Source organism: Uloborus diversus, chromosome 3, assembly GCF_026930045.1.
Source record: "Uloborus diversus isolate 005 chromosome 3, Udiv.v.3.1, whole genome shotgun sequence".
NCBI lineage: Eukaryota > Metazoa > Arthropoda > Arachnida > Araneae > Uloboridae > Uloborus > Uloborus diversus.
Genome location: NC_072733.1, coordinates 75,595,738 through 75,609,090, shown reverse-complemented (window position 1 = coordinate 75,609,090; position 13,353 = coordinate 75,595,738). Strand labels below are relative to the sequence as shown.

The 13,353-nt window shown below is 31.7% G+C and overlaps 1 protein-coding gene across 2 annotated transcripts in view; it reads left to right on the top strand.

The window, feature by feature from the left end:
- LOC129218103 (caspase-1-like) overlaps positions 1 to 13,353 on the top strand; it is a 118,088-nt gene that overhangs the window by 64,717 nt on the left and 40,018 nt on the right. The window contains exons 6-8 of one of the 2 annotated variants that reach the window (XM_054852300.1): positions 2,118 to 2,255; positions 4,585 to 4,726; positions 9,087 to 12,158. In XM_054852300.1, coding sequence (XP_054708275.1) covers positions 2,118 to 2,255; positions 4,585 to 4,726; positions 9,087 to 9,315 — 509 coding nt within the window. In that variant the 3' untranslated portion in view covers positions 9,316 to 12,158. Of the gene's footprint in view, positions 1 to 2,117; positions 2,256 to 4,584; positions 4,727 to 9,086; positions 12,159 to 13,353 lie in introns of those variants that run through there. The other variant, XM_054852301.1, reaches the window with a different exon arrangement.

Genomic DNA, 13,353 nt, shown 5'->3' with positions numbered 1-13,353 from the left:
TTAATTTATGTAACTTACTTTATGTAACAGATTCTCAAATTTTTTATCTCTTTTTATATAATTATTTGGGTAGTCACCACTATGCGACTACGCGAGATGATCATTTGCAAGATTGAAGTAGACAATACCATTAATTGCCTAAGCTTCTAAAAACAGAAATAGATGCTTATCTTAATGCAAACTAGTGAAAATTTGACAAAATGTGTCGCAAATCTCTTTTTTTTAAAACTAATTAGTTTCCTGGAAAGTGAAAGTTTATTTGCACAATTGCATTTGATCCTCATTGCTTTGGAGGCTTTGCTATGAACTAAAAAAAAAATTTCATCTGAAATGCAGTTTCCTGCCGACTTCTCAACCATTTATTTAGAAATAATTCAAAAACCTATTATAATTTAATTGCTCAAGATTTGGATTTCGGAAGCTGAAAATTTGCATAGGTGAGTTTCAAAGGCTTCTCTACATCTCTATAAAATATCATCCAAATTAAAGAGGATCGTAGAATGTCTCTTTTTAGTTTCTGAAGGAAAATATATTTCGTTTTAAGTCAGTCAAGGCCAAAGCGAAATATAATGACTCATTAAATGGACTTCAAGTGAACAGCTGCAATTTGAGTTGTGGTTCTGTTATGAGTTTTTTTTTTTTTTTTTTTTTTTTTGCAGTTTTAAATTTGCTTGTATCAATTTTAACTTGATGCAGTTTTTAGAGGTGTGAATGCAGGTAATTTTCCATATTTGTTTCTCCATGTCTCAAAACTATATTTTCATTGTATATTATGCTTGTGTAAGTAAAATAGTACAGTGAAGCCTGTGTAAATTGACCACTCGCAGTGCAGTACTTTGGCGGTCAACTAGACAGGTGGTCAACTTATAAAGGGCGGTAATGATTTTTTTTTTTATTTTTTGTCATTTCTTGCACCATGAGTTCATTTTTTGACGAATTCACCTTTACTCTTTCTGTTCAACTCACTTTCATTCTCTAACATTATGAAACACTAATTGAAAATACTATTCAAATATTTTTGTCATTTTTTTTCTTGTTTTCAACCATATTAGACACAAATTCTGGAAATTCCATATGTGCCCTGCTAATTTTTATATAAAACTTATAGCAAAAAGAGCAACAAGCTCGACTCTCCCAGTTAATAAAGGCAAAATTAAAATGTCCTATCTCTTAATCCCTTGCACCAGAAATATGTAACTTCACTCTTTAGCAGGCCCAGATCTGCATACCCGCAGTGCGGAGGTCCACATGCTTAAGGGGCTAACGGCCCTAGAATTTTGAAAAAAACTAGCACTAAGACTTGTTAACTTTACAAATAGACACTGCTGGTTATTAGGGAGAGGCCCTACATATTTTATTGCAGGGGACCTAAAATTTATAGATCCAGGCCTGCTCTTTAGCACAATTCCAATGTTGCCACAACATATTGCAACTGAAAAAAACTTGTACTTTTGTACTTATACCTATTTACTTTGAACGGAGAGTAGGCTATCTTAAATAGAGAACAAAGAATGAAAAACAAGTTTGGAGAATAAAGAGCAGCATGAGCTTAATGCTGCGGTTTTATTTAATTAGTAAAATGCTGGTCTGTTAGTAAAAGCATTAAAAATTTTCTTGAAAAGATGTAAAAAAAAAAAGAAAACAGATAAATAAATAAATAAATAATAAAATATAAAATAATTGCTGAAGAATGTTTTAGAAAATTAACCAAGTGGTCAACTTACAAAGGGTTTTTTACAATACTCCAAACCAAATTTGGTGTACATTAGTGGTCAAGATAGAGAGGTGGTCAAGTTACAGAGGTTTTCTTTCAATATATAAGATAGGACTAATTCCGTTCCTGACAAAAGCAGTCAACATAGACAGGTGGTCAATTTACAAGGGTGGTCAACTTTACAGGTTTTACTGTATCTTAATTTTTTTAATTCAAAAACATACCTGATGTTTATTCCTTATTTTGTTTATTCCTTACTAACCATTAAAAAACATTTGACATTTTCCTTAAAGCATTTATTTGCACTTACACTTCAAGTTTAAAAATGAAAATTGTTCCAAATTTTTGTGTGTATTTAGCCGAACATTTCCAAATTAGTTGTGATACATTGTTTCTTTTTCAGAAACAGTTTTTGCTTCAAACAATAAAGAAATCAAAATTGACCTTCTCATTGACAAAATAGCTAACAAAACACCTACACTTAATGGAAAACCAAAATGTTTTTTTATTCAAGCTTGCCAAGGAGAAAATATTCAAACTGGTGAGTATATTTGTATAAAGTGTGGTTGTTTCAGCAAAAAGTTAAAAATCTATTCATTTCAATTGAATGCTTGGCTTTATCAATGGATCTATTTCAAACAAATCTATGAAGATTTTCTTCCTTTATATATAAGTTTAAGATCTCATTTGAAGTATGCTGTTCAGTTTTAGTCTTCTTATCTCAGGAAAAATATTTCTTTTTTGGAAAGGGTTTGAGGAACAGCTACAAGACTGATAAAGGGATACCTTCAGATTTAGATTATGATACTATACTTAAGTCTTAGTATGTATAGTAAAGCCTGATAAGGGGATACCTTCAGATTTAGATTATAATACCGAATGTCTTAGTATGTATAGTAGGGTGGAGTGAAAATAATCCAAATCTGACAAACACTAAGTAATAGTGGGAAAAGTTGCCTTTTGTAGAGATATTTGGCTATGCAAAAGGATTTCAACATCCAAAATTATCTTGAGATTCCACTCGCCCCTTGATGTTGATCATTATTACATAAAAACTGGAAAAAGTTAGAATAATATCATCAAAAATAAAAATTTGATAATTTTGATGAAATATCACTTAAGAGTGGCCTTTTGGTTTAGATTACACACTGCATGAACCTAAATTCATCATTTTAATGTTAAACTATGTTTTTAATTTTCATACATGCCTTCCATTTGACCAATATAGCATAAAAATTGTCTAACATCGTGAGGATCCGTACTTAGAGAACAAGTATCAGAAGTTATTATTTGTAAAACTTTGCTTTCATATTACCTAATTAATACTTACATAGATTCCAAAAAAAAAGTAATAAAAATATTCCTTATATAGCAAAAAAAAAAGTTGATTTTCCACTTAGCGTATAACACTTTCATTTTCGATAACACTTGCCTGGTCCTTTCCGGCATGCCAGAAAAATCGAGGTTAGAAAAAAAAATTAATCCAATAAAAAATATATGTTCAACTAAAAATGAATATAAGTTCTATACATATCTTATTAGTATTAATAAACAGTTTAATTTTATAAAAATTAAGTTAAAACTAAGCGAACATTTAAGCAGTAAGTTTCCACCCTAAACCAGTGATAAAGAATTTACCATAGCTGTTCAATAAATAAAAATTAAACTAACCTCTCTAAAAGGAGCCTAAAGTAATTTATTTAAAAAAAATTATGAACAAATCCCAGTAACAATGATTTTTTCTGAATTGATTACTTTATTGGCATATAATTAATGGTTCCTTGACACACTGTTTAGTTTGTGAAGATGGAAAGAAAAATATAAAGTTTTTGACAAATAAAGAGAAACTAAAGTTTCCGATGTGAACAACTAAAAAATGTGTTGGAGGCAGGACGACAATAAGTAATAGTTAAATTTCCATATGTGCAATTTCAAATCAAGAAAAAAGATATACGTAAAAATTCAGATTTTAGTTTCAATGTTGAAACTAACCGAGTATTGTCATCTTTATTTTTAATTCATGAATATTATTACTGTCTCTACTGTACAGTACTGTTATAGTGCAGCATTTTATTATTACTACATACTGTATGTTCCGTTGCTGTTTTATTTTATGTCTCTCCCTCCTGTTTATCATTCATTTCATGCATCTTCACAGTATTTTATGTTGAATAAAGCAGATATTTTTTAAATTTTTTAATACAGTAACAGTTTGGTTCTTTTAGTAAGAAACTAGTGTATCTTTAGTAAGAAAATAGTGGATGAATAATTTAAAGCAGTTTAAGGAATGCGTATAAGCATCTAAAAGAATTTGGTATGTTTCTAAAAAATTCCTACACTTTTTTGGCAACTCGCGAAATTTCGACTTATTGGAGGGGGGTCTTGGAAAGCATCCCTCACATAAGTTGGGACTCAACTATATAGTTACTTATTTATTTTTATGTAAACAATTGTCCCTATGTACATATAGATAAATAGTTAAACTTAATGTTTATTTATTTGTGTGATTTTTCTAAACTGACCAGAAATTATGTAGAAACAGGATTACCATTAATTATGTGCTTAATGAAAAAATTCCTTCTTAATTTCCTTAGTCTAAAAGCATCGAATTTTGTGTTATTAGTACTTTTATTTAAAGAAAATATCTAAATCCAGGCCAGGTTTTGAAGAGCATGCATTACACTTTTGTATTCAATTAACAACAAAGATTTCATGCCATGGGCACTTCATGGCACCTCTCGCCTACCCTTACAGCACCCCCAGGGTGCTGGGGCACCTCCCTAGAGAACCCTTGTTTTAGAAAATTCCAAGTTCTTTATTGTTTCTTCATTTTGGTATTACTGACTGCATTTTCTGTTTTTATGTTTCAGCTGGATGCTTAAAACCTCTTAAAACAGGAGACTCAGAATCTACAGATGCTCGGCCTCTGGATATTCAAAGAAAAGTGTCTGAGCTACACTTGTGTTCCCCTTTGTATTGTGATGTATATCAAGTTATTGCAACTATTCCAGGGTATGTAGTTTATTCTTGCAATCATTTTTATGTTTCTTCTATAAAATTCATCAACTTAATGTTTAATTCTTGCATTCTTTGAAAAATTCCACAAAATAAGAAAAATTGTTTCAAATTTGAAATATTTGATATTTTGACAAGCTTTATTAAGACATAGCACAGTTTATAATTTAACCTTCTATAAGCTTAATTTATCAAAAATGAAAGTTACAATGCAACTTATAGTTGCCAGTATGACACAGTTGTAAATGCTGGTAAAAAGGAATGTTTGTTGAATTTCAAAATAAGATCATTGAAAAAAGCATGTACCGCAGCAAAGTGGGGGTGAATGAAAGTTGTTCAACTACACCAGGAAATATAAGCCGAAAATAGGATTTATTCACCACAAATTCATAATTAGCTGACAGTTTCAAAATTAGTTCCTTAACCTATGTAGAACAAATCCTGAAAAGTTCTGTAATCTCTGATGTACACTTCTAGCCAAAATGTCATTTCAAAGGTGGTTAGTTGGCATGTTTGCTGCAGTTTATAATTTTCCTCACAACTTAGTCAGTTGAAGAAACTCAAGAGTTCGGCCTGCTTTTTTACAAGGTTTTTTTTTTTTTTTTTGAATGTTAACAAATTTTTAAACTGATATTATTTGTTAGTTTATAGTTGCTATAGGCAATTTAGTTTCTTTGGAATATTTTTTGAAGTAATTTTCTGAATAAGTGAAGTAATTTCACTTTGTAAAATTGTGGTTTTCCCCCTCAGAATTGCACCTACTTCATTGTAAATTGACTACTAGAGAAAATATCATTGTTGCTGAATTTTTGGTATTTTTTGGGCCAAAAAGTAAATAAGCAAATAGAATAAATTCGTGAGATAGCATTTTTGGGCCGGTAAAATTATGTGGTAGTTAAAAGGGCTTTTTCAAACTCACTTACTCGAATTATAACGGTGTGATTGATGTGGCACTCGAACTTAACATTATGTTATTGTAAATGGTTTACTTCATGTGCTTCACTTACTTGTGTAGGAAATTTGACGCCGCTTTTTGTAAAAATATTTCTCTTTTTTTTTTTTTTTTTGTTAGGAAATTCCTATGTTGACGTTTTTGTTATCTTATAATATCTGGCACCTTTTTACGTTATTATTTTTATTTAAATTACATAATAATCTTTTCATTAGTGATTTTTCAATAGTGTCCAAACTAGTAAAACCTCCCCTTAGGGGAGATTTGAGGCATGAAAAGTTATAAAAATATTACAGAAATAATTTAATGTTTGATGAGATGCTATTACAAGGTACCAGTAATTAACTACATCTAAAAAAATATCATAAATTGTTGAGTGAATTGAGTTTGAATAATTAAATATTATGATTGTTAGAAATGTCACAGTCAAATTTCATTTTCCAAAAAAATTTTCTGTTCCTGTATTGATCATTGAATGAGGATGCTTAATGGCATCTGTTTTGGTCACTATTGCAATTTCTTCTTTTTCAGGACTAGTGAAACTGAAAGTACAAACGTTAGACCTTCTAAGAAAATTTATAACACAGTCATGTCCTTTTACTTTCATAGAGGAACTAATATAACGCTAGAAACTGTATTGGGTTGATGCAAATAATGTCACTAAGCAGTCTGAAAATGCAGTTTTAGGCTTTTAATTTCCAAAATTTTCCAGGGAAGCATGCACCACCTCCTCTAACATCTCAACATGTAGTCGAAGAATGCAGTTTTAAACTTCAGTGTCAAAATGTTTCTGGTGAATCCTGACCCTTCTAAGACCCTTCAAAGATAGCCTGATATTTATTCATAGTGCTTTAATTTAGAAAAATTTCCGCAAGATGACTCCAAACTGCCACAGATTCCTTAACATTACTACCAAAGATACCCTTGAGTTGTGCCTTTGATATTTCAGTTTTGAAAATAGGTCTGAATGGGGAACTGGTGTGACAAGATCATATACCAATAAAAATCAACCAGAAAGACCTGATTCAGAATACTTACTGGATATCCGGTACATCAGGCACAATTTGAGAGGATAAGAGAATTTTTATTTATATAAATGAGTAATTGCTGTAGGGCAATTCCACGAAAAGGGGCCCTGACCCACCAAAAATATTTTTCCACATAATATAGAAACAAACCTTTTTTTTCTTTTGAAAAAAAATCTACATTTTTCAATTCTAGCATCAATTTTGAGTTTAAAATATTTTTATATCATATTTTTGACTTATTTCATAACGTTTTGATGAAGTAGAAAAAAATGCATTTTTAGTAAAATGAATGTAAGAGCAATTTTTTTAACTTAATCATTCTTTTTTTTTTTTTTTTTTTTTTTTTTTTTTGCGAAAACTATCAAACATCATGAGCACAGAAGCTTTATGTCTCAGTTTTTTAATAAAGACTTTTGATAAGTTTTTAACCTCCAACAAAAGTTTTCCTCCAAGGTCAAATTGGGATACTAGAAGAAAAATATCTCATATCATAAAAATTAACTTGATACATAATACCTGTAACCAAACTTTCATCTTCAAATATTCGGCAGAAAATTTTTATTGAGGCTTTTTCAAAGATGTCACACACATAACGCTCCTGAATGGTTTTCATTATAAAACCATTTTTATGTACCATTTTTACAGAAAAAAGTACTTCACATAATTCAACTAAAAATATTGTGTGCTGGCACTCAAACCAAGACTCAATGAGTGTTGCAGAAATAATTAATAATAATAATAGTAAATGAGTAAGAATTGTTTATTTCATACCCAAAGAGCAATTTCAACTAAGTACTCATTATCTACATACCTTAAGATCAAAATACAATGTTCTATTTACCTTAAATTGCATTAATATTTTTTGTCAATTTTTGGTTTTAGAAAAGAGAAGTAAATAAATTCTGCATATGATTTAAAACATTTCAAATATTTTTAAACCACATAAGTAACTGTTAGAATGTTGTGATGGTTTATCTCAGCTTTTCATTACTATTTAATTCGTATACAAATAAAAATTAATTTTTCTTCATTCTTTGTTTTGTAAATACATCCTTTCAGTTTAAGTATTTACTGGCTGTGTTGCACGGTCTACCTCGTTGCAACGCTGGGGTCTCAAGTTGTATCAAGTGACACATTTTCAACAATCTGGCTTAAATTGAAGAAAAAAATAATGTAAAACTTCCCATCAATGTGTAGAAAAAAAATTTTATGCTTCAAAATTTAAATTCAGATGTCTTGGGCTTTTTTTCAATTCAGAAAATGTTATCGTTGTTAATAATAGTTCTAACTATTTCGTTTCTTGGATTTTCTGGCAAAAAACTCTGAGGGGGTCAACCCCCCCCCCACAGGGGCAAAAATACCCCTATGTGAATTCTTGAGCATCAAAGGACATCTGTGCTAAATTTGGCAAAGATCTGATGTAAACTAAATTTCAATTAGAAAAACCCCCATGGGGGTTGCAGCCCCCCCCCCCCAGAAGAACAAAAATCTCCATGTGAGAGCTAAGCACCAAAAAACATTGGTGTTCAATTTGGCAAACATTCGACGTAAACTGGATTTTTATTAGGAAATCCCGCTCAACCGCTGCACGCGGTCACACACATAAGGCTGTGATGTCACACACATAACGCTAATAAACACACACACATGCACAAAAAATACTGTTCATTTACCTCTTAAAACTTCTCAGAAATAAAAAAAATAAGATGAGGTACAGCTTATTTTCAAATTTTTGTAGTCACACGTAACTCTGCATTTAAGATTCTATAAAAAAAAATTCGGATTATCCTAAGAAAAAAACATTGGCACCTAAAATCTGTTACATATGTTTTGTAACTCCAATAGAAACTATTAAGAGATATTAAAAAAATATCAAATTTGTTTTTATTGTTTTTTGCAAGGAAATAGTGTCAAAAAGTCACTCACGTAATGCTGAAATGGCCCTATACTGAATATTTTCCATATCATGGATTTTGCTAACTTTTTTCTATGTGACCCTCCCCTGGGATTTTTATTTTGGAAACATGCTATTTTCAGGAAATGATTGTTTGTAGAATAATAAGTCACCTTGTATTATTAAATATACAGCTGTAAAATATTATTTCCATATTTATTTCTTATGTATTAATACATTCTTCATCATAAGTTAGATGAAATGAATTTCTCACAGATACATAATTTGTTGCTATTTTGAGATGTAGTACAAACTAAGCTTTTCCATATGATTTGCTTTTGTTATGTTTATTCACACATAACAATCGCATGAAGTTTATCCTCTATTAAAACACTCTTTTGTCAGCATGGGCAATTCTTCCTTTACCAGTTTTTAATATTTTATTTATATCTTTAATTAATTATTTACTCATTTGTTTTTCAGATTTGTTTCTTTTCGCACACTTGAATCTGGAAGCTGGTTCATATCAGAACTTTATGAAATAATGATGGAGTTGGGGGATGCTCGAACAATAACTCATATTATAACTAAAGTAACTGAGAGAGTTACTAGTAAAAGAGGAAATTGGCAAAACAAGATGAAATGTGCACAGACTCCTATTAATAGCTCTACATTATGTCGGGAATTAAAATTTAAGAAAATTAAAACCTAAATGTTTTGCTAAAACTATATTAAATTTAGAAAAGTAAGAAATAATCCGGGAAATTAAATTGTACTCCATTGCAAAAAAGGTATGCTCAATGAAAAATTGCATCACTTCTGTGAAATGGGGCAGATGCATATTCATACCTTAGAGCAGGAATTAATAAATGGAGGGAGAAAGTCCAATAGTTGGCTTAGCAAGAGCTGAGGCAGAGACCCCAAGTCACATGATTCAACAAGGCCAAATGGTTGACACATTTTTGCATAAAACTAGCAGAAGAAGCCTAATTTCTTCCAATGCTTTTCTTTAAAACATGTCACTTGTCTTGGACTCTTTGCTTCACGAATGCAAGTCCTCCATTTTATCTCTTCTCAATGATACATACCTGCCAGATTTTACAGATTAGACAAATAATTTACAGTTTTAAGATGTTTTAACACTCTTAATTTTAGCTTTGTACAGCTGTCCTCATTATTTGTATCATAATTACGAATCTTTGTAAATACTGTAAAATTAATTTTCATTTGAAGTGTTTTGCTACAAAGAAGTTTTTTTTGACTGGATTTTATAAGTTTCCAATATTATTTAACTTTTTTAATAAAGAAGTTAATAATTTCTTTCTGTAATGATATCAATAAACATAGGTGGCTTGTACGGGGGGGGGGGGGGGGGGGCAGGGGGAGGCAACTGCCCCCTCATTTCCAACAGTAAAAGGGCTCAGAGTTAAAATTAATGATCGATTGAAAAATAAATTTTATAGGGTAAATTGATTTATTTTACGAAACTGAAGACTAAAAATTCCAAATAAATTAACTTTTTGCTCTTAGTTTGTAAGAATTGAACTTTGAATTGGATGAGGAATGTCTAGGTGGGTCTTTATTTTTGGTATCATACTCCCCACTTTTTGGAGTTTTTTTTATCAATAATATTAAAAGTCAGTAATATAGCCCAATTTTACGAAAAAAAAAATTAGCTTTAGTGGCCATGCCCCCCGAACCCCCACACTTCTTTTGACTCTCACACTTTTCTGGTGCACCAGCTGCCTATGTCAATAAACCACTGTTGTATGTAGTTTTTGTTTTAAATGTGCTTAACCATACTCTTAACCAGGGGTCTCCAACCTTTTTCACTCGTGGGCCACATTGCAAATTTTTGGAGGTGAGGCAGGCCAGTCCAACAATATAGCTCAGATGGTCTATTTAGGGCCCAGTCGTCCCGTCTCCCCCCCCCCCCACCACCACCACCATCCATCATGAATATATACATATATATATTTTAAATAAGCTCTGGGCTTGCTTCTAAGTTATCATATTTCCTTTTCCATATATGCTGTTAGCTAAATGAAATTATATTTCTAGTTCCCATAAAGCTCTTATAATATAACGATAGGGAATCTTGTAAAATTTAGAATAGTTCAGAAAACTGTAATAAAAAGTATTCTTTGTCACAAAGTAAAATGAAATGTTTTTTTTATTTATTTATTTATTTTTTTTTTAAGGCTGCTATTGCAATGTATTACAAATTTATTTCATTGAATTAATGATGATTAAAAACTTGGAAATAAATGAGAACACAACATGCGTAAAGCTTTTAAAAAATTTTAAAAAGATGAAATATTAATGAGAAGATTGCATTTGTTTACCATTTAAAATTTCACTCCATTCAGGGACAAACTTCGTACTTCCATCATTAAGAGTGATTTTAAATGTTCATCTGATAAAGAAGATCTGTACTTAGATTTAATATACTTCAATTTTGAAAACGTCTGTTCACACTTGTAGGTGGATGCAGAAAGAGAAAACATCGCTCTAGCATGATTTTTTAAGTTCTTAAAGAATTTTTCTGGTAGAGAACTATAAAATGGAAGTAGGTAAAATTTAGAAAAAAGAGCCAAACCGCTTTGTGGTATTAACAAAAAAAAAAAAAAAGCCAAACCTGAGTGAAAATCGTCCTCTCTTCTAGATAGAATTCTTAAGGGTTTGGGAATTCACTTTCCCATATTTCTTAGCTAAAAAAAAGTCATTTGCATAAAAGAACAAAATGATGAAAATGAAAAACGAAGAGATTAATCTACAATGGTTGATATTCTGTTTAAAACGCTATTTTTGGGAGACTTTCGATTTCTGTTATGAAGTTTTTTTGCAAAATTCAGAATCTAGCATTAAAGTTTGGTAACAAACATTAAAATCTGGTGTCAGCCTCCCTCTCAGGCTGAGCTGACTACTAATGAATCTCATGAAAACAGGAGTGAGCGCGGTCAGGAAATGCCAGGGGACTAGGGGGAGGATGTGGCCCGGAGAAAAGATATTTGTTCTTGGAAAGAGCAAAAAAAAAGGTGGGTTCTGCACTTGTAGTTAACAGTAAAAAATGATTTAAATTAAGGGTAAAATTTTTTAATTATTTGTAATTAAAAATAATACCTCAATTATATTTCCAACGAGGCTGTCTCTGTTCCGAGAAAATAAAAAGTTTGGAACCTTCCTGCGGGCCGGACAAAATCTGTTTGCGAATATCAGGTTGTAGAGCCGTGCCAATCTGCCCCCTCCTTTTTTTAAATTAAACATTTATATGACTATATAACATCAGTTTTTTTGCATTGGTATTTTGTAAAATATTTTTTGCAAATTCATGTGTCAAAGACAAATAAAAATTATTGAGTTATTGTCATGTGCATTGATATTTTTCAATCACAGTATTGAAGACTTTGATGCAGTAATGGCATTCACAATGAAGTTTTACTGTGCCTATTTCCAACGTTAACAAGTATGCATAATGTTTGCTGAAATTAACACATGCTTATAAATTCAAATAAGTGCATGTTGTTGATAAAATAAAGCAATTTTGTCTTTAGTTTCGACCAGCATTTACAAAATGTTTAGATTTAAAGCTGTAGCAGACATGTGCACAAATTAATAATGAACGTTGACAGGATAAAATAAAATTTGAATAGTTTGTGCAAGCATACAAGGGCGTAGGCCAGGGAAGGTGCTGCCTTCCCTGAGATTTTTTTTTTTTTTTGCCTCTTCTAAGCAAACATTTAAAAAAGCATCATCACAATTTTTAATTGAAATCTGTAAGGTTTCCTTTTTTTTTAATTTTAATTTTTAATCTTTGAAAAAATTAATAAAAAAGGTTATGCTTTCAAAGTAACACTTCAGTCCAGGCGCTTTTTTTTCATACTGGGACCGTAGGTGCATGTACTTCAAACAGCTCACAACCCTGAATGTTCCCCTATTGACCAGAACCATTTTGTGTTGATTGGTTACAAGTGGCCAGCACATATGGCGTCCATTAAGAAGACTGCCATTGACTCCCAATGCTTGGAATGTCTTGCTAGAGCGACTTGGGTTACAGAATAGCAGAACTTTATGTTCTCAGATGAATCATGCTTGTGTTTTTCCAGTGATATAGTTGCCACATACAAGTGTAATATCGACGTTCAGACAGGTCTAATCTGGCAGCAAATGTGAAGTGCCCCACTGGCTTGACAACGCAGCATCATGATTTGGGGTGCTATTGCGTATGATACCACGTCACCTCTAGTTCATATCCAGGGCAATATGACGGTCGAACAATTTACCTTCAGGGAGTGTCCAATGCAGTTTTTTAGCAGGATATCGCCCGAGCACACAGTGCTTGCATCTCCCAACATACTCTACTGTGAGGTGTACAGATGCTTACTTGACAACCCTCCTCTCCTTATCTGTCGCCAATCGAATACATGTGGGATATGATTGGACACCATTTGCAAATTCTGCCCCTGCCTTGTTCAGAGGACGTACTTTGGCGAAGTGTTGGTAGAGAATGGAGAGCGATCTCTCAAGACACCATCCTCACTCTTATTGACTCTAACCTTGATGCGTTTCTTTGTGCATCGCCGTTTGTGGTGGTTCTGCGTCATACTGATCGATGCAGTTCTCGTTCTGTCATTCGAATATCGGTTTAAAATAAAGATCAATTATTGTTCCTTGCTATCTCTGTCTCTTTTGCTAAATTTCATCCCTTGGGGATCATTCCTTCTTGGTGTTGCATTTTCAATGTCGAGCT